Below are 20,239 nucleotides of genomic sequence, written 5' to 3'. Positions count from 1 at the left end.
TTGCTGGAGCAAACGCAACGAAAGGGTTTGATGAAGGATGCTGCCTCAGATGAGAAGGCAGGTCATGGTAGACACATCATACGACGACAGCTCGTCATGTGCGGTTCTAGCGGAAAGCATCGTCTCGGTTTGCTGGTCACGTTACGATGAAAGAACGTCGTCACGTGTTTTTATACAACACACTGGGCAACGACGGTGTCCTGTTACTAGGCATATTCAAGTGAGTCACGCCACATGTTGGACGTACGTTCCTTCGATATGTATTGAGAAGACATCTGATCATAGCAAGTCGCCAATGTGGCGATGTGGCCATCAGCCGGGCTTTCAATCACGCAACCGTCCATGTCTTTGCGACTGCATCTTGACAGTCACTCTTGCTGGATGCTGCTGCTGCATTGCTCATTGGGTATTGTGTTTGTCCAGATGTGTCATGCAATGTGGCGCTTTCCAGCGTCGTGCAGCTGTCTCTTGCAACACTGCTGCCTATGTGTCCGACGCATACACAACGTGTAGTCTCGAAAATCGAACGGATCCACGGTATCGTTTATTATGGAAGCCTTTTCCCTATGACAAAGCGGAAGATGGTAAAGCATGAGGGCGGCGCTTGTTGTTGTGATTTTGCCACGGCGGGAAAAGTCGATGGGGCAGTGATCGAATCACACGAAGGCGCCTGAGCCGAGTGACGCGAGAACACTATCCGCCCGCAAGCTGCGCAGGTGCAGCGATAGCTCATGTCATAGGAACCATAGCTTCGACATAGAGAGAAAGAGGGCGTTGCGATGTCTTGAGGTGATTTCTACACAATAGAGAGTACTGCTGGGATAATTTGCCCCGCGGCAAAGAGTAGAAGCTTGCCGCTGCGCGTGATATGTGTGAATTGGGGCGGTTGACACCTGCATGGATGGAGGAAGCTAGCTTTGCCCACCAGCCAGGTGCCTTCGTTACCTTAGACCCCACCACCACTGCCAGTCCACCACGCTGCCTTTTACACGACTACACGACCAATCTTCGTTTCTGGCGTCTTCCCGATCCACCGCGTGCCGACCTTACCGCCACCTTGCACTTCGCGTTCCGCCACGGCATCACGTCTCCAGCGGCTCCTATCTCTCCATCAGCGGCGACACGTCGGATAGCAAAGTACCAGGTTCCCGTGACCACCACTACGAGCCCGTACACGTCGAGCGTACCGGCTGGCGACATGTACGATTACTAGAGTCGCTGCTCTTCCCGCCTGTCTTCTGCTCCTCCGAGCTCGCGCTTTGATCCCGAGGTCTCAGGTCCCGGAACAGCACCACTAACGTTTCCGCGAGCCTCTTCACTCGGCAAGTGTCCCGAACAGGCTCTCCACGCCCATCCTCCCACGAATCACTGGATCCCGAAAGAGCCTTCACGACCTCAGTCTCTCGTCACGTCCGTGCAACATGGCCTCCAACGCTGCTGGCCCCGGCGCTGACGGCGTGGCTAAGACGGTGCACACCGAAGCCACAGACCCGTACGCCACCATGGGACAGTTCTCCTTCGCGCCTGCCACCAAGACTACCGTAGTCACGACCACATACACCACGACGACCACGTTCCCGCCTTTGTGTGTAAACGCTCCCGGCAGCCTTAGCGAGCGAGACCCCAAGGACTACCCGCTGGCCCACGTCCAGGCACCCGAGTCGATACGCAAGTTTTACTTTGAATCCGGAGGCAACCTGGCCTGCTTCGAGGAGGCAGACGCTGCATCGGAAAAGGTGCGAGAGGTACGCATTCCTCATGCCAGGGATATGCCTGCGGCTGAGGCCCTTCACGTCGCATCTGCCAACCACCGGCTAACGCTTCTATTGTAGCAGAAATCACTCCAACGCAATCTACGATCGACCAACGGCACCCTCAGAAAGGTCGAGTCGTATGACGGCCCGCCAGTCTTCACGACACCCAGCCGCTCGACGCGTCCGAAACCACACGCTCCTCACCACGGCCTACGCTCGGTATCTGGCCGTCGAAAACGGGATAATGCAGACGATTCGCCGCCGCCACCGTCAATAACAAAGGCCGTCGAGCTTCTCGGCATACATCGCCAAAGCAAGAAGCCCCGGCTGGAGCACGAGAATAAGGACGTTACACGTACGGCCTCCCGTCCCACCTCGGATGACATGGAGGATCCGCAGCTGGCCACACCCGATACCGACATGGCAGGCTCTGGACCATCCAAACTGGCAAAACTCCGCACCGCCGCCCATCTACACAACTCCAAGCTACGGACTACGTCACAGCAAATTGCACCAGACCAAACGCCGCCCAGATGGCGGCTCCAAGAATCAAGCGCTCGGTCATCACACTCCAGCGGTAGTCTCTCGGACCATCGCGAGCCTTCTCCCGAGCACGCCTTCCCCACAGGTGTATTCGATGGCCCCGGCGTAGCTGCTACACCCCCAATCGCCGAATCTGATCTGGAACCAGTTGGACCTTTCGCCGACGACGCGTCCTTCACCCCCTCTCGTCTCACACCTCTCGATACAACATCTGCACAAGATGCGAGCCTACCCAGCCCAAGCCTGTCGCCCATTACTGCTGCCGCAAACCTCGCCCAACAAACAAATGGCGGGGCTTCCTTCTCGGGCACAGACCTGGACTTCGACGCGAACGATGTATCTGGGCTTGACCTGTCACAGGGCACCTCAAGCAGCTCACGCGTGGGAGATTTCACCCTGTTTCCTGGCTCCCGACAGCGTGACAACGCCGACAGCTCTAATACGCAACTACCCACACCCTCCGCCATGGACATACCGAACATGCTGAACTCGTTCGATGCTCTGCCGGAACAGATGAAGTCGTACGTCTTATACCAGATGCTCAGAAGGTGTAAGAAGCCGACCTTACACTTCGTTGCGGATGTCGTCAATCCCGCCCTCAAACGCGACTTCATCGCCTCGTTACCTACGGAGCTCAGTCTTGAGATTATCGGGTATCTGGACGTCAAGAGCATGTGCAGCGCCGCACAGGTGTCGAAATACTGGAGGAAGCTCACCGATACCCACGAGTCTGCATGGAAAGATCTGTTGGACAAGGATGGCTACAAGCTGCCGTATGGCGAGTTGGAGCGCGCGGTGCAAGAAGGCTGGGGTTGGCAATATCCTCATTCTGCTGACAGCTACGAGCGCGACCTCAGAGCTCAATCGGTAGCCTCCAGATCTGACAACGAAGGCCACTCGGGCTTTTCCAGCTCGGGCTTCTCCAGTGGTTTGCTAGACCAGGAGGGCGCAGTGACACGATCGTCTTCCATACGTCAGAAGAGGAAGGCTACCAGTAAACATGGTAGCGGCAGCGGCAAGAAAGCGCGCAAGAGCCGCCCCTCTACTAGGACACAGATGGCCCTCTACTCGCGCCCCGCAGACTGCCAGGAAGGGCCGCATGCTTTTGCCAAGCGAGCAGAGGCTGCCATTTCCGATCCCAATGTTGGTTTGCCTGGTCTTCGTGCAATGCATCTCTTCAAGTCTCTATATCAACGTCATCATCTCATCCGCAAGAGCTGGATGGCAACTGACACGAAGCCGAAGCACATTGCGTTCCGTGCCCATCAGCGCCACGTGGTGACATGTCTTCAGTTTGACACAGACAAAATCTTGACAGGCAGTGATGATACGAACATCAATGTCTATGACACAAAGACAGGAGCGCTTCGAAGCCGCCTTGAGGGGCATGAAGGCGGCGTGTGGGCCCTTCAGTACGAGGGTAACACGCTTGTATCCGGCTCCACCGATCGCTCAGTGCGCGTGTGGGATATTGAGAAGGGGAAGTGCACGCATGTCTTCCAGGGTCACACCTCCACCGTCCGATGCCTAGTCATACTCAAGCCAACTCAGATTGGCGAGACCCTTGACGGCCAGCCAATCATGATGCCGAAGGAGGAGCTCATTATTACGGGTTCGCGAGACTCTACACTTCGTGTCTGGAAACTTCCCAAGCCTGGCGATCGGGGCATCATGCAGGCGGCAGCGTCATCCAATGATAACGACAATCCGTACTTCATACGCGCCCTTACTGGACACCATCATTCAGTGCGCGCGATCGCTGCACACGGTGACACGCTCGTCAGTGGCAGTTACGACTGCACCGTCCGAGTGTGGAAAATCTCTACCGGAGAGGTTCTGCAACGCCTTCAAGGTCACTCGCAGAAGGTGTACAGTGTTGTTCTCGACCATGCGCGCAACCGCTGCATCAGTGGTTCCATGGACAACATGGTCAAAGTCTGGTCTCTGGAGACAGGGGCCTGCATCTTCACGCTTGAGGGTCATACCTCGCTCGTCGGTCTTCTCGATCTGAGTCACGAGCGCTTGGTATCAGCGGCTGCTGATTCAACTCTCCGAATTTGGGATCCAGAGAATGGGCAATGCAAGAGCCGACTATGTGCTCACACAGGTGCCATAACATGCTTCCAGCACGACGGCCAGAAAGTCATATCTGGCTCTGACCGCACACTCAAGATGTGGAACGTGAAGACGGGCGAGTTTGTCAAGGACTTGCTGACAGACCTGAGCGGCGTATGGCAGGTCAAGTTCAATGAGCGTCGTTGTGTTGCTGCTGTTCAGCGCAACAGCATGACATACATCGAGGTAAGCAACTAAGGACAGCCTTCACGAATTACTAGCTGACAATTGCAGGTTCTCGATTTTGGTGCTTCACGCGACGGAGTTCCCGCCGACCAACGAGGAAGACGCATTGTCGTCAACTCCAAGGGCCACGAGATCGAAGATATCACCGAGGGCGACCTAATCGACGTGGACCAGGCTTAGTTCTGTTCTACCATTCAACACTGCGAGTTACACGAAATACAGTTACACCCATCACCACTTGGGACCGGCGCGAATGTTTTGGCCATGTTCAAAAGCGATACCCACTACGCGTTCTGGCGAATGACTTGACGACACGGCGATCGAATTTTATTTATTCAGGTGGCATCATGAATTGCCCTTCTTTGGCTCGGCCTTGGCTGTCTCTCTTACCGTACACATAGTGTGGGAAATGACATCTTTGTCGGGATAGCGTGTTTCTTTACATTTTCTTTACTATTGCATAGCTATGGCGTTTACTATATCCGAAGGACAGCATTGAGGGCACGTCATGGGTGATCACCATTATGAGGATTAGCTGGATTTGCACTGCATAGGTACAGGGCAAGAATGAAATATAATTTTATCACTAGAATCCTCCAAATGTGCCTTGTCGTGAAGTCGTGCGCGTCTTGGTGCGCTAACATTTGCGGAGAGATGCGGGAATGACGCGCTTGCGCTTGCCCCACTGCCGCGGCTGCAAGTCACGTAGCTCAGGTCGCAAACACGTTGCGTACGTTCCAAACTTCTGTTCACAATCATACTCGTTGGAAATGCAGGCACCTACCAATAAGACCTGATGCCGGCGTACTTTTTCCACCTTACCTTCGAGCTGTATCCCTCGCGCTCGTCGCCGGACAAGACGTTTCTACCTAGCGACATCTTCGACTCGAAGCTTCCAGCCCATCGCCGAGCGTCCTGGGGCTCCTATCCCCCGGCATCACGCGCATACAATAACCTCCCGAAACCCATAGCTTCTAGCAGTGAGGCCGGCCAAGCTGCTGCTGCCCGTGATCGCACATCTACCGCCCGCTGGTTCAGTCATCGCGCGCGACCATCCTTCTCAGATCACCACGATAGCCCGGTACCCGTTGTCAAACCGCCCAAAAGGCCGGGACACAGGCGAACACAAAGCTTTGCACACAGGGATTGGCGCTTCGACACCATCTCCATACTGAGCATCGACATGAACCCGAGCACCGGCACTGAACTCGATCGAGCCCGCCTCAAGCACCCCTCACACGCGCCAAATGCCGGTGGTCTTGCGACCAAGGGCAAATTCATACCCTCAGATCTGAAAGACACAGATGTTGGCTGGGGTGTCGTACATCTCTATCGCGATGGACAGGACACGCCAGGCTTGTACGATGAGGTGGACGGAGCGAGCAAGGACTTCAACGAGGACGACTGCACTACGCTGTGCATACTGGCGGTGCCCTCATACATGACACCTTCCGACTTTCTCGGCTTCATGGGCGAGCAGACGAGGGAGGATGTCTCGCACTTTAGGCTCATCCGGACAAGCAGAGCGAACAAGTACATGGTGCTGATGAAGTTCCGAGAAGCCAAGAAAGCGAGGGCGTGGAGAAAGGAATGGGATGGCAAGGCCTTCAATAGTATGGAGGTAAGACAAAGGAGTGTTATAGTCAAGAGGCCGCAGCTAACAGAAACAGCCTGAGTACTGTCATGTCGTCTTTGTCAAGTCGATCAACTTCCAGAACGGCGACTCAAACCGCGATCCCACCTCGTATCCTGACCTCACGAACGATCCGTTCGCGCCCGCGCCGACCAAACAGCCGACAGCTCCTCTTCCGCCAGCTAGCACCGTACCTTCACCAGTCGACGGACCATCAATCGCTACTTCGCTTACCGCGAAACCACACGCTCCACCTACACCTGCTTTGGTAGAGCTACCAACCTGCCCTGTCTGCCTCGAACGCATGGACGAAACAACTGGCCTCCTCACCATTCTCTGTCAGCACGTCTTCCACTGCGCCTGTCTCGAGAAGTGGCGGGGCTCAGGCTGCCCAGTCTGTCGGTACACACAAAACGATGCCTTTACCTCAAATCGGGGCGCAGACGGCGAGAGTCCAGACAACAAGTGCAGTGTCTGCGGATCCACACAAAACCTCTGGATCTGCCTAATCTGCGGTAACATAGGATGTGGCCGCTACGACTCAGCACACGCATTCGCTCACTACGAAGCAACAAGCCATACCTATGCAATGGATGTGGTAACCCAACACGTCTGGGACTATGCAGGCGACGGCTACGTCCACCGCCTAATCCAAAACAAAGCCGACGGCAAACTCGTCGACATGCCCGCCTCGAACCAATCCTTCAGCGCACCCGGCATGACCGGCTACTCCAACGACACCGTCCCACGCGAGAAGCTCGACAACATGGGCATGGAGTACGCGTACCTACTCACCTCGCAACTCGAATCCCAACGCGCATACTTTGAAGAACAGCTCGAACGCGCAGTGGACAAAGCAGCAAAAGCCGCCTCCACCGCCGACGAAGCGACCCGATCCGTCGCCTCGCTCTCCCAAAAACTCGACCAGCTCTCCACCTCCCAGTCCGAAGCAACAACCACCATCGCCTCCCTTACCCGCGAATCTGCGCGCAACGCCCAGAAAGCAACGTCCGCCTCTGAACTCGCCCGCAAACTCACCAAGCAATACAAAGAAGAGCAGATTGTGAATGAGAGCTTGATGGAGCGGATTAAGCACTTGGAGAAGAAGGCGGAGGAGGCTGAGAATAAGGTCAAGGAGCTTGAAGCTCAGAAGGCGGATCTCGAGGAGCAGAATCGGGATTTGAGTTTCTTTATCAGTGGCCAGGAGAAACTGAAGGAGATGCAGGGGAATGAGGTCATGGGGCTGCAGGAGGGTGAGGTGGAGGGTGGGACCGTGGAGGTGGGTGAGAAGAAGGGGAGGAGGAAGGGGAAGAAGAAGGCTTGATGTAGTATGGGGTATGACTTACGAAGGTTGTGAGGTTTGAGGCATTGGTGTGGAGTTTATCATTTAGCGGCATTGGCATGGCTATGGCCTGGGTCCTTGGATAGCGGAGTTGGAGTTGTCAGACATCAGATACCCACTTAGAACGTTGAATAGAGTCCTGGTTAGGGCATGTGTATCACATCAATCATCATCAATCATCATCACAAAAGGACCAAATGTTGAAGATAGATGCCTTGAATTCTCCCCATCAAAACTCCCTAAACCAAACATTATACGCCCCCAGCCCATACCCATGCATCTCAAACATTGCGCATAAACAATAAAAAAGGAGCGCAACAACAAGTATATGTATACACTATACACGCGTTCCATTCATGTATCTGTGTGTCGGAAAGAAGGTAGGAAGGAAGTAAAACACAACGTCGTTGCCCCCCAGGCAAAGGGAAGCCAGCCGTGTCGTGTCGGTCGTGAGAGTCATGTCATATGCTAAGGTCGTGATGTGAAAGAGGGAGAGATATTCGTTCATGACCCCAGGAATGCCAAAGAGAGAGTGTCGTGAAAGAGATCCAAATGGGTTGGGAGATGGAAAGGATAAGATGCATGCTGTGATTTGATGTTGATTTGACGATGTGACGATATGAGATGGAATGCAGTGGAGAGGTGATGAACGCCGTTGTATCCGTGTTTGCGCCGGTGGTGAAAGCAATGTTGATGGGTTTGCTGGGTTGATAGTGGGTCGAAGCAGTTCGTCATCCAAAGGAGGAGATGGCCGAGAGTGGCTGTTGGGTACGAGATATCAGGCTGATATCCAAAGCGGTAGTAGATGTCGGACAGATAGCGATGTCGATCACCTCAAATCCAGTCATCGTCCACTTTGTTCGTATTGCCAATGGCAATCTCCCGCTCAAACCCGAGACCAAGACCAAGTCCGACATCCATCTTGGGCGGTGCCATAAGCTGTGGTGGCGGCTCCGTCTTCTTCTTTGGGCTCTGCTTGGCTGGGCTTACGCTACCGCCCTTTCCATCGCCAGCACCCATACGCACAGTCTTGACGTCCCAGTCATCTTCAAGGGCGGCGCCGATCCAGACTTTGACGCTGTCATGAACAGCCCCGTAGTATTTGGGGTTGCAGGCGCGGAGGTGACCGAGCAGTTTCTCGAAGCCTGAGATCTTGAGTTCTGAGCGGAACTCGTTGCGTGCTGTGCGTGTGGGGAGAGAAGCCATGATACCGTTGAGGAGATCGATGTGTGTGGCGAGGTAGTTGGTCGCGTCCCATTCTACACCGCCGACGTAGGGTGCTGCAGGGACGATGGCGCGTTGACCCGGGAAGTGGGTCTTCGCATACGACTTCCCCTCTGTGGGCTTGGGTGGAACGGGGATGACGTTGAGGTGGTGGATGAAGATCCAGAAGACTTCCTTGGTGACATTGGATAGCTCCTTGCACCAAACCTGGTAGGGTCGCTGTGTGTGCATCTGAAGGATGAACGGAACAGTTGAAGCCTGCTTCTCCTTGACAGGATCTTTGAGGTACTTCATCAGCTCCTTAGCGCGGGTCTCCAGCTCGCCCTCTGGTGCCATGGAAATGTGAGCGAAGATGATCTCGATGATAAGTTCACGCGTAGTAAACTCGCTCGGACCTTTGTGCTCCTCGTCGAAAAGCATGGCCAGTAATGCTGGGTACAATGTCGACGAGATCTCGTTGAGCTGCTTGAGAGCTGTGGCAGTAGTGCAGAGTCCCTTGAGACACCGAAGGAGTTCGTGCAGAAGTGTGTCTTCGTGGTCTTCGCGCCATTCAATCTCCATGATGCGGTGGAGCAACGCGACCAGCTCAGTCATACCACCATCCTGGATGAAGTTGTCAACCCAGTCGACGGTCTCGTTACGGATCAACAGACGCAGCTTGTGCAGCTTGCCAACTTCGACATTCTGTGGCTTAGGCGTCTTCTTCAAGTAGGAGATGAACTCGTCGGCCTTGACCGATTTCGCTCCATTGGACACAGAACGATCGGAAGCATTGGATCTCAGGGACCTCATAGACGGAGACTTGGGGATAGGCGCTGGTTTTGAGTTCGTCTTTCGTTCGCCCGATTCGCCCTTCTGCTTCTTCGTGGGAGAGTCACTCCTGTTGAAGGTAAACGTTCGGCTCCGCGGTCGCTCACGCTTAGTAGAGTTGGCTGACTTGTCCTCTTCCGCCTCATCTTGTGCATCCTCGACAGCAGATCCGTGTCGGGACTTGGACGACTTCTGTGGTGCCTGCTTGGTGTTCTCGCCAATGGAAGACTGGGCGGAGTTTGTTCGCGAGGTCTGGGGTATGTCGAGTTTGTGCATGCGAACAAAGTCGGCCTTGACCTCGAGCTTCAGTGTCCGCATCTGAGCACGTTGATGTGTGGGGATGTTTCGAGATTCCTGGTATCATTAGCAGGTATTCATTCGTATTTTGGGATAGCACTTACCAGAACCTCCTCGAACTCGGCGTCTACCGCCTTTGGGTCGAGCTTGGCAGACGCCGGAGCACCGTCAGCTTGCTTTGACTTTCCGTTAAAAGCAGCAACGGCAGCCATGACTCGGTTCTGCTTCTTGGTTGTGGCTGGCGGCGGCGGCGGCGCCATGGAATTGAGACTGTAGTCCTTGCTGCCGGTATCGGTACTAGCCCTACTGAGTACGGGTCTTGCCGGCTTTGTAGGAGAGCTCTCCCTTGTGCGTCCCTCATTGCCCTTGGTGTCTGATAGAGGAACGCGCTCGTTGCTCCGCTTACGCGAGAAGGTCTCAAGCAAGGATGCCGTGGAAGTCGACTTGGGAGCAAACATGGACTTGGGTCGCTCTTTCGGGGCTGGTCGGAGGGCTGGCTGGCCGACCTCGAAGAAGTTGCGCTGCTTGGTGGGGGAGTAGTCCTGGGGAGTGTAGAGGGCAATCTCCTCCTCGACGCTCCGTCGCTGATCGTTAAGCGGGACTTTGCTCGTGGTGGTGACTTCCTGCTGGGAGCTGAACTCAGCCCAGATGGGAGTACGAGGTGGGGCCTTGTCGTGAGAAGAGCGGGGTGGTGCAGTGTTCTCCTTGTCTCTGCTCTCCTTCACAGGTGACTTGTCTCTCCGGCGCCCGCCGAACATGGCAGCCAGATTGGTCGACGACTTTGTCTTCTTCGGCTTCTCGCCCATCTCGGCCTCTTCCTGAGATCGCCGCGAGTCGAATGACTTTTTGTAGGCGGGCTTCTCCTTCTCCTCCTTGTTCTCCTTCTTGGCCAGTGACCGCAGCGAGACGGAACTGAGCGTCTTCTTGTGCAGGCTCTTTTTGGGGCTCGAATTGACGTCTCGCGACTTGCGCGGTGACGGCGGATTGGTGGGGACGTTCTCCGTCTGGGTTGCCGCGCGCAATTGGCTATGAGGGTGGTCTGGCGGCAGGAGCGGCGCCTGGAAGTTGGAGACAGGCATGTACGGCGGGCTCGCTATCTGATTGTTGTGCAGCCCAGCGCCCTCGGTCGGCGAACGCTTGTGACCTTTGTTCGCGATGATAGACTTGAGCACTCCAGCTGCAGCGCTCCTGTTCCGTCTATGCGAAGGTGCGGCGGTGGCCATATCCGGCGTCGACATGATGATGCTCCAACAAGATGGGAATTGGGGAAGCGTCGACTGAGGTCGGGGCCGGGAAGAGAAGGCTTGAAACGTGGGTTGTCTATAGCAGAAGGATGGCGGGCATATTTGGGGAGGCGATGAGGCACATGGCCGGCATACTTTGTGTTTACGTCGCGGACATGGCGGGCGATCCCCACGGCAACGACACCAGCGCGTGGGGAGCACGCTAGGACCCGCTAGACGCCACATTCATGCGTTAGACATTAAACATTGCACCCGTCATGTCTCGCCGTGGTTTCCAAGGCCCTTCCACGATGGCCTGCATCTGGACACCTCCACACCACCTGCGTTTCCCCAGTCGCGTCGCGTATTGTTGCCTCCAAACACGCGACCCTCTACACTGGCACCACCCGCTATCGTGTGTTGACATCGCGAAAGAAGCTAGCACCTAACTTCCGAGGCACTGACCGCTCACGGCAGCGTCACTTGACAACAAAAAATTGCCTTTATGCACCGCGAGCTTAATGTCGCACTGACGCCAACCGCTATTCACAACACGGGATGCCGTTGCCGGTGTAGGTATAGAAGCGAAGGATGTATATTGTGTTGTGAAGACCATTGTACAACGCCCACTAGCACATTGGCAGGCACCCAACTATTCCCAAATCACAACAAACCACGATGCCGCCCTTTTCCCTGCGTATGCTACCACCATGCTTTCGTCCCATCCTTAGAGTTGGTTCGCCAACCCTCTGACGGTCCTTCTGCGCTTCTCCATCTCTCCGATTCGGATCAGCCCGCCCATGACAGACAATCCTTCGTCCCCACACCCAGTGGTGCCAACGCAGATGCCCTTGGTAGTATCCGCACAGTCACAGACGTTAGGCATGCAAACTGTGCCGATCGGACAGCTGGCTGAGGTCCTGCATTGAAGGATTCCTGGGTCAGAACAGTTTGTCGCATCCTTGTCGTAACAGACACCAGCGCCATCCATGGTCCTTGCGCACCGGCATGACGAAGTTCCGTTTCTGTTGCACAGGCGGTCAAATTCGCAGTTGGAGTCGCATGCACGAGACGCGCACACTCCGTTGTTGCAGAGGTTGCCCGCGACGCACGCGTTGTTGCAGCGGCCACAGTGAAGAACGTCAGTCGCGAGGTCGCGGCAGGCGCCGTCACAGAGACCAACGCCAAAGCCTCCACACACGGATGGGCTGGGCGTCGCGCTCGTTGTGGATGTAGTCGACGATGTATCGGTGGTCGAGGAAATCGGTGTAGTGCTGAATGACAACGAAGAAGATGATGACGAGGACGACAGACTGCTAGTAGACGTGCTCGAATCACTGGAGGTTGAAGTTATGATTGTAATTGTTGACAATGAGGAGGAGGAGGAGTCTGTGGTGCTCAGTGAGAATGACGAAAAACTGCTGGCAGAAGTGCTCGAAGCACTGGAGGTCGGAGTCAAAGTAGTGGTTGATGACAATGACGACGACGAGTCCGTGCTACTCGTTGAAGATGACAAACTACTAGTTGCAGACGAACTTGAGTCGCTGGAGGTAGGTGTTGCACTGCTTGAAGATGAGGATTCAGTACTACTAGCTGAGCTTGTCGAGACGCTGCTGGAGGAGCTCGATATATCGGATGTGCTTGATGAAGAGCTGCTGGAGGAGCTTTCGGACGACGTAGTAGCTGACGAAGAGCTTGGTGTCATGGTGGATGATGGAGACATGGAAGAGCTTGACATGCTGCTTGTGGCAGGGACTTCTCCCGAGGAAGTCGAGGAGCTGCTTGATACCGTGGACGAGGTGCTTGAAGTGGCGGAGGGCTCAGTCGAAGTACTAGATGAGCTACTCGAGCTCGTGCTGGATACATCGCTTGTGGTAGATGATGATGTGCTCGCACTACTGGACAAGCTGCTAGATGAGCTGCTTGAGCTAGTAGACGAACTACTAGATGTTGCAGATGAAGAGCTGGAGGAACTGGATACAGTCGGTGTGCTTGACGAGCTGCTAGGCTCAGTCGACGATGCTGAAGAGCTATAGGAGCTGGATGAAGCTGGCGTGGTAGACGAGCTAGACGAGCTGCTACTGTCGCTCGAGGATACTAAAGAGCTTCCCGTGCTGGAAGAGCTACTTGAGGTCGTGGGTGAAGAGGTAGAAGAACTTGTTAAAGTTGGCGTGCTCGACGAGCTACTTGACTCGGTCGACGATACCGAAGAACTTCCTGTGCTGGATGACGAAGGAGCCGAGCTTGACGAACTATCTGAGCTTGTGGATGACGATGTACTTGAGATTGTGCTGCTGGAAACAGTACTGAACACCGATGAGGAGGAAGTCATGCTCAAAGTTGAAGAACTCATGGAAGACGACGGTGTAATGGTTGGGCAGGACGTCCCAGTGATCGTGACGCTGGTATACGTTGTAGTCTCAATATCTGTCACAGTCTATAACATGATCAGCCATTACCCATTGCACACTGGAGAAAAGCTTACGGTTCCAAGATAGGTGACAGTATCTTCGGTGATGCTCGCGCAACCGCATACAGATTTGTATTCTTGCGAGGCACAGGCTTGGGTGGCGTATGTAGGCACTGGTCCAAAGACGGTGGTCGTGGACCAGTTAGCTCCGGTTGGTAGAGCTTGTCGAATCCACAATTTTTCTTCGTCGGTAGTAATGGGCACTTCTGTCGGAACGGGCAATACCTCCGAAGGGCATGGTGTTGTCAGAGTGGATGTCGTAAGAGTAAAGGACGTGATAGTGGTGCTGAAGTAGACTGTTAGTGGGGTAGTGTTCATGTTGAGTGGTTTACAAACATTGGGTACCAGATGACACTTGTAGTAAGGAAGTCATCGCAGTCTTCTCCAGCCCTGATTATCTGACCGAATCCGCCGTTGCCGAAAATTGCGCGGAAGCAGTCATCCTCATTGCATTGCTGTCTAGTGTCGAGCACGGCTGCCAAAGCCACGGACGGGCTGAGGAAGGTGGCGAAGGTAGAAAGCTTCATCGTTTTCAGGTAACGAGTGTAGGTCGGACTAAGATGATGAGTACGGCTACCAACCAAAGGAGCTTCAAGCAACCTTTATAAGTCGCCCTCACTATGCCAAAGACTAGTGACAAAGCTGGCGTGACCAAGCCTTCCTTCTGTCTTTCCGCGAGGCCCTCATCTTCGCTCCGACATTCTAGTTGGTGTAGGTGGCGTCGCTGTGAGACTTGACGGTGGTCATCATTCCCAAACAGAAGGCTTCTGACTCAGAAACTAGGGCATTGGTCAGTGTCCTGAAATGGCGCGTTGGTGTTCAAGAAGTCATTTGCCGTCGCGAAAACAGTGACATTGCAAGGCTGTCGGTCATGTGTAGGAAAGCAGTGGATAATGCAATGTTCTGCCTCGCCCAATGTGTCGCATCTTGCAGAGGGGTTCGATATCATGACGTTTTTGTATACAACTGAACTGGAACTGTAGTAGTATGCTGGCACAGAATCTCGCCATATTGTCGCATCGCCAACTTTTATACGATGATCTAGGCTTCCATCGCTAGGTTGGCGTCAGTAGCGCATGCAGGTACAAAGTCGTCAGCTCAGCTCTCCATGATAGGCTAGAAAGACAGGTCAGCCGCTCTATGCGACGTTCATCTATCATCTCCAAGTTCCATTGTAGGGTGCATGTCTTAACACTTGCGATGGCTGGGGCATTAGAGCAGCAACACTAGTAGTGAGACTGTGGGGTACTTGGCATCATGACGACCTCGTAGCTGATCGTTCAGCTTCTGCCGCAGTGCCCAAATTCGCATGTAAGACATAGGTCTTAGCTCGGTAAGATGTGTCCTTCTGAGCTATTCCTAGATTTAGCACCAGCTCGCCCGGAGAATTAACTAACCGTCTAGATGTACCGAGTGGTATGGTAATTGCGAAACATTCGTATTGGAGTTGAGGAGTCTGATCATGGCGTTTTACTAGTAATAAGCTACGTGGTACAGTCTGTCTGGGCGTCCGAATCGAAGAGCTATGTTGTAGAGCTTACGCCAACACTTTGTGGGTGCGACAGTATTTGCGCGGCCTAAGATTTAGGCCGGTGGGAGGAAGTTAGCAAAAAGCATGCCCTGTATCAAGCAATAAATGATGCTACCTCTGATACACCACTTGGCTGTTCGTGAACGGTTTGCTATCGGGCGAGTACTTTGTGAATCAGCCAACCACGTAGCGACGACTAGATACCACATCGGATAGCCGGAAGCAATCCGATTTACAATCTGGACGTGAAAACTGGTAACGGCTGTTGCAGCCAGTAATAACTGGGGAAGTGCCAATTCCGGTAGCTTGCATATCGCGGAGGTTCCGTTCCTGGATTTGGCTGTTTCACCAGTCTGGGGTACAGGACGCCCACTCAACGGGCGTGGGACACCGCTACGGAGAATGGTGACACTTGATGTGAGGAGCAGCCACGAAACTGGTGCCGCTAGTATGAACAGAGGCAGATTTGAGATGGTCCAGTAACGGAAGAGTCCTACGTTCCTGGAAGAGGTCAGACTAGTAAGTCATCGTATTGGGGTAACTTACCAGTAATGGCTTTGTACCCACGAGTAAATGCTCGGGAAGGTCTTGTCACACCACGGTCTAGTTCCAGTGCCGCTGCCTCGGTCGCAGAATTCCGTGTATGCTAGATACTGCGGCCCGAAGAATGCCAAGGCTATCAGACTACCAGCCATGCATGTGACAAGCATCCTTCTTACATCTGATATACGCAACTGCGCAGACATCAGAGAGGGCATGTACTTAGCGATATCGCATAGGAGAATCAAGCCGCTGAGTAGACCGTTGCTTCGCATCAGTGTAGCTGCTGCGAAAAAAGCACCAGAGCCAATCTTTTGAAAGTCCGCTCGAACCCATGACATTCCAGTCTCAGCCGCAGTTTGAGATTGAGCATAGAGGAGCATGCCTGTGAAATTGAGCAATGAGAACATGGCTTCGGCATACGGTGCACTCATAAAAAGAGAAGCTGGCGTCAGGATATGCAAGACCGCGGCGATGAATGGGATGATCTGTCGCCGTTGAGGTTCCAGGACCAAGGTCAATAGGCGATACAGCACTAGCACAGAGAGGAGGTGGCATATGTTGGAAAGGATGATTCCGGCCAGAGCATAGTAGTGCAGAGAAGCCTGCGCATCGCCAGCCATCACTGCGAGATATCAGTGCCGACCCAAATGACTGGGCCTCTGGTGCTCACATTGACCGGTTAGTCTCAGGAGATACGAATACGCCCCGCTGAAGGCCCACGCTTGCTCGTGGACATGACCCCGCTCAGCTGCTTTCACAAAGTACAATGCGTCCCAGCGGAGCAGGTTGAGGACAAAACACTCATAGCGGGAGGTGACATCCAGCTTAGCATGACGCCGGGCGCTCGTATCGAGCAGTATGAGACCAGAGGTGTCGTATCCGGGACCCGGGCAGAATGCAGCGAGCGAGAGGAGCAGCGCTTTCCATAGGCAGAATATGGCGACGAGCTGCGCGTTACGCCCTTTCGCGCCGGGATTAATCGCGTTCATGGTCTCGCATTGAAATTCTAAGGTTGTCGCGGTCGATGATGGATTGTGAGACACCACGCTACCATTGGGTAGGCGCTAGCGCCGGCGAAACATTCCTCCCCACCCGCGCGCACTCGCTTCTCTGGATTTCGGTGCCGACAACTTTTGCGCCCGCTTTCGAACGTTCGTCAAGTCCACCGTCGCCAATCTTTACTTCGTCGCCGCCAACACACCAGGTAAGCGCATATCCGCCATGAATGCTCGGTAGCATATCACAATCGCACGTCTCTACATGAGCGTGTCGCATACAAATGATGGCTAGAGTGGAGAGCGGCTGAAAGGCCCTCTCGCTCTTACGAGATTCAGACCTATAGTGAATGAACATTCGCTAATGGTTTCTGTTCTCTATGACAGCCTCGACAATGCCTCCCAAAGGATCCGGAAAGAAGCCTGCGGCTTTCCCCCAGGCCACTTCTAAGTCGTCTGCCGCCAAGAAGCAAAAGGTCTGCCCATTCATCAAACATTCAACTGCAACCGCTCACAATGGAACAGAACCCTCTCATCGAGAAGCGTCCTCGCAACTATGGCATCGGTCAAGACATCCAGCCCCAGCGCAACGTCGGCCGCATGGTCCGCTGGCCGTAAGCAAACCCCGATCCACTCCAGATGGCAGATACTGACGATGTGCAGCGCGTATGTCCGTCTTCAACGCCAGAAGAAGATCCTCAACATGCGCTTGAAGGTCCCACCGGCGATTGCCCAGTTCCAGCACGTTGCCGACCGTAACCTTGCCACCCAGGCTTTCAAGATCCTCAACAAGTACCGTCCCGAGACCAAGGCCGAGAAGAAGGAGCGCCTCACCAAGGAGGCCACCGCCGTCGCTGAGGGCAAGAAGAAGGAGGACGTCAGCAAGAAGCCCTACGTCGCCAAGTACGGTCTCAACCACGTTGTTGGCCTGATTGAGAACAAGAAGGCTTCCCTCGTCCTGATCGCCAACGACGTCGACCCCATCGAGCTCGTTGTGTACCTGCCCGCTCTCTGCAGGAAGATGGGTGAGTACTCCAAATGCGCAAATTGTATTTCGAATTTTCACTGACAAATATCAGGTGTCCCTTACGTTATCGTCAAGGGCAAGGCCCGTCTCGGAACGGTCGTCCACCAGAAGACCGCCGCCGTCCTCGCCCTCACTGAGGTCCGCTCTGAGGACAAGAACGAGCTCCAGAAGCTCGTCACCGCTGTCAACGACGGTTACCTCGAGTCGCACCACAAGGACGCTGCCCGTCACTGGGGAGGTGGTATCATGGGTGCCAAGGCCAACGCCCGCATGGAGAAGAAGAGGAAGGCCATCGAGAGCGCTATCAAGATCTAAGCGGGTTCTGATGTGCTTTCTCGATTTCATGATGACTTTACGGCGTGTCTCTTATCTCTGCATATAGTCGGTTCACAATACCAACGGAGTTTAGGAGGGTTAAAAGCGGTCGGAGAACGACTGCATTGACTGGAATCAATCACGATAACGCACGCCATTCGCATGATTTGTTGCTCGTGCTTATGTTTCGATTATACATGCTGAATTATGACTACCGCCTCAGCTGCACTCGCAGTCGAACTGCTGTGATCCCACCTCCAGTTCCGATGGATGCGACAACCCACCCTAAAAGTTCTCGATCCTCGTGCCGATACTGCGCTCATTCGCTATGCGAACAAGGTCACCGCCCACCACGACGTCCATAAGACCCAGTCCCACACTCTTATATATAACATTCCCCTTCACCAGCCACTCAATCAAGCTCTTATGCGCCTTATCCTCTCCCTCATGATGTTTCTCCTTCTTCCCACTACTCCCTCTCCTAGCCTTCTCCGTCTTCTCCCTCCGATTCATCTCGCACTCGCCCAACTCCACACCACCTGTATCCAATCCCTCCGCCTCCATCATCCCCTTCCCAGCCAAACACTCCCGCCTCCTCCTCTCCGCATCCCTCTTCAACATAACCAACTCCCCAATTTCAACAACCTGATCCGGACCCAACCCCGCCTGCACCACCTCCCCACCCTCTTTCAAAGCCTTCTCTACACTATCCACTACCACCGCCCCACTCTGCTTTGCGTGCTTGTGGAAATGGCGGTGGCCGTGCTCGGGCGCGACGTTTTGTCGTAGGATGTCTGGGTGTAGTTCTGTGGCGAGTGGAGAGAGGGAGCCGATGGCGGCTATGTAGCGGCCTTTTTTCCTGCCCTCGGGGTTCGTAAGGATGGGCGCGGGGAAGAGAGGGGTGGGTGAGGCGGTGCATAGGAAGAGGACGGCTGAGGAGCGGAGGGTGGCGTGCAGGAGGCGTGGGTATTCGCCATGTCCTGGGGTGAGGATTTGGATTTTGGGGCGGTGGAGGTATTGGTGTTGGGTTTCTTTTCCTGTTGCTTCGCTTTCCTCTGGGCCTGATGCGCGGCGGTAGGTTGGCACGTGGTTTGGATCTGGGTTGAAAGTCGAAGGTGCCGAGTCGGGATCGTATAGTTTCTCTAATAACTGGTGTACACGTTCGAAATCCCGATTTATGATATTTAGATGATGGATATCCGATCCGCGTAGCAGGAGCGCAAGACGGATGTGCCAGTAAGCTTGTTTCCCTGCGCCGAAGACTGTTACGTCGTGCACATTTGCTCGTTTCTTAAAGAGCATTGTGCTTGCGAGGGCGGTGCGGAAGGCTGTCATTTCAGATGAGTTCAGCATGGCGCGAGGGTTTCCGGAGCGGTCGAAGAGCGTGAGACTAGTATTTGATGCGGATGTCTGGGTTGATGAGAGAGAGGCTGTGGTAGCTGAGCTTTTACTCGTTGGTGTCGACTGCTGGGATAGAGCGAGTGAGCTCATTGACGAAGTAACAGAGGCTGTGTCTGAAGAGTTGGACTCTGGCTTTGTTGTTATCTTGACCCCGAGACCATCGTTGCTGCGAATAGTCAGTTGACGCAAATACCGTGGGTCTTGTGCACGAAGTATACATACCTACTTGCCGGCGCAACGGTCATCATCCCTCCGTCTTTAGTCTTCACACTCGTGCCTGCAGACTGAAAACTCTCACAACAGCCATTATTGTCGTCTTCTTCCGTGCTGGTAGAATAATGGTGCAGCGCATCAGCGAGGTTCTGCTGCAAGTCGAGAATGTCTTGTTTGGTCAATTGCAGTAAGAGAGTGCGCACATCCGCGTCAGTAAGTACAGTCAATGGCATTGTAGATTCGCTGAAGGGGCAGTGCCGGAAAATGAGTGCTGTTCATGCGTCGCGCAACGAGCGGTGATTTTATTGTTGATGGTCGGAAGGTCCAGGGTATGATGTCACATGTGCAGGCGCAGGTACAGCGGAGCGGGGGAGGGGCAAGCGGCTTTAAGCAGGAAGGAGCGCGCGTCGGGTCGCGACTGAGTAAGCATGCTGAGCAAAAAGGTTCATTGTGTAAGCAAGAGACTATCTAGAAAATGCTATTTCCACTAGGCGCCACTGATGCAGAGCCTGTTCATATCGCTCGTAGTCATGACCCGTCCGATCTAGCTTATTGTACATGTCCGTCGCTTATGGTATCATTGAGCGTCGTTCGTAATATCTCATTCGCCGCATAGC

The 20,239-nt window shown here is 54.2% G+C and overlaps 6 protein-coding genes across 6 annotated transcripts; 4 read left to right on the top strand and 2 right to left on the bottom strand.

The window, feature by feature from the left end:
* Positions 1 to 1,421: 1,421 nt before the first annotated feature.
* On the top strand, positions 1,422 to 4,778 carry J4E90_008120 (uncharacterized protein; the record flags this gene model as incomplete). The annotated part of the gene is made up of 3 exons (XM_051437650.1): positions 1,422 to 1,745; positions 1,833 to 4,598; positions 4,647 to 4,778. The coding sequence occupies 3 exons, from the start codon at positions 1,422 to 1,424 to the stop codon at positions 4,776 to 4,778; spliced, it is 3,222 nt and encodes a 1,073-aa protein (XP_051288461.1).
* A 616-nt stretch (positions 4,779 to 5,394) lies between these two features.
* On the top strand, positions 5,395 to 7,555 carry J4E90_008119 (uncharacterized protein; the record flags this gene model as incomplete). The annotated part of the gene is made up of 2 exons (XM_051437649.1): positions 5,395 to 6,219; positions 6,269 to 7,555. 2 exons carry the CDS (start codon positions 5,395 to 5,397, stop codon positions 7,553 to 7,555), a joined length of 2,112 nt encoding a protein of 703 aa, XP_051288460.1.
* An 852-nt stretch (positions 7,556 to 8,407) lies between these two features.
* Positions 8,408 to 11,127, bottom strand: J4E90_008118 (uncharacterized protein; the record flags this gene model as incomplete). Its single annotated transcript, XM_051437648.1, has 2 exons — positions 8,408 to 9,961; positions 10,009 to 11,127. The coding sequence occupies 2 exons, from the start codon at positions 11,125 to 11,127 to the stop codon at positions 8,408 to 8,410; spliced, it is 2,673 nt and encodes an 890-aa protein (XP_051288459.1).
* A 678-nt stretch (positions 11,128 to 11,805) lies between these two features.
* Positions 11,806 to 13,625, top strand: J4E90_008117 (uncharacterized protein; the record flags this gene model as incomplete). The annotated part of the gene is made up of 3 exons (XM_051437647.1): positions 11,806 to 11,824; positions 12,364 to 13,115; positions 13,164 to 13,625. The coding sequence occupies 3 exons, from the start codon at positions 11,806 to 11,808 to the stop codon at positions 13,623 to 13,625; spliced, it is 1,233 nt and encodes a 410-aa protein (XP_051288458.1).
* A 3,436-nt stretch (positions 13,626 to 17,061) lies between these two features.
* Positions 17,062 to 18,008, top strand: RPL8B (60S ribosomal protein L8B; the record flags this gene model as incomplete). The annotated part of the gene is made up of 4 exons (XM_051437646.1): positions 17,062 to 17,142; positions 17,192 to 17,280; positions 17,330 to 17,691; positions 17,746 to 18,008. The coding sequence occupies 4 exons, from the start codon at positions 17,062 to 17,064 to the stop codon at positions 18,006 to 18,008; spliced, it is 795 nt and encodes a 264-aa protein (XP_051288457.1).
* A 285-nt stretch (positions 18,009 to 18,293) lies between these two features.
* On the bottom strand, positions 18,294 to 19,855 carry J4E90_008115 (uncharacterized protein; the record flags this gene model as incomplete). Its single annotated transcript, XM_051437645.1, has 2 exons — positions 18,294 to 19,575; positions 19,632 to 19,855. The coding sequence occupies 2 exons, from the start codon at positions 19,853 to 19,855 to the stop codon at positions 18,294 to 18,296; spliced, it is 1,506 nt and encodes a 501-aa protein (XP_051288456.1).
* Positions 19,856 to 20,239: the final 384 nt, after the last annotated feature.

The sequence above is a fragment of the Alternaria incomplexa genome, assembly GCF_024043165.1.
Source record: "Alternaria incomplexa strain BMP 0042 chromosome Unknown scaffold_12, whole genome shotgun sequence".
NCBI classification, from domain to species: Eukaryota; Fungi; Ascomycota; class Dothideomycetes; order Pleosporales; family Pleosporaceae; genus Alternaria; species Alternaria incomplexa.
Note: the sequence above shows the minus strand (reverse complement) of the source record. Positions and strands in the feature narration are given on the sequence as shown.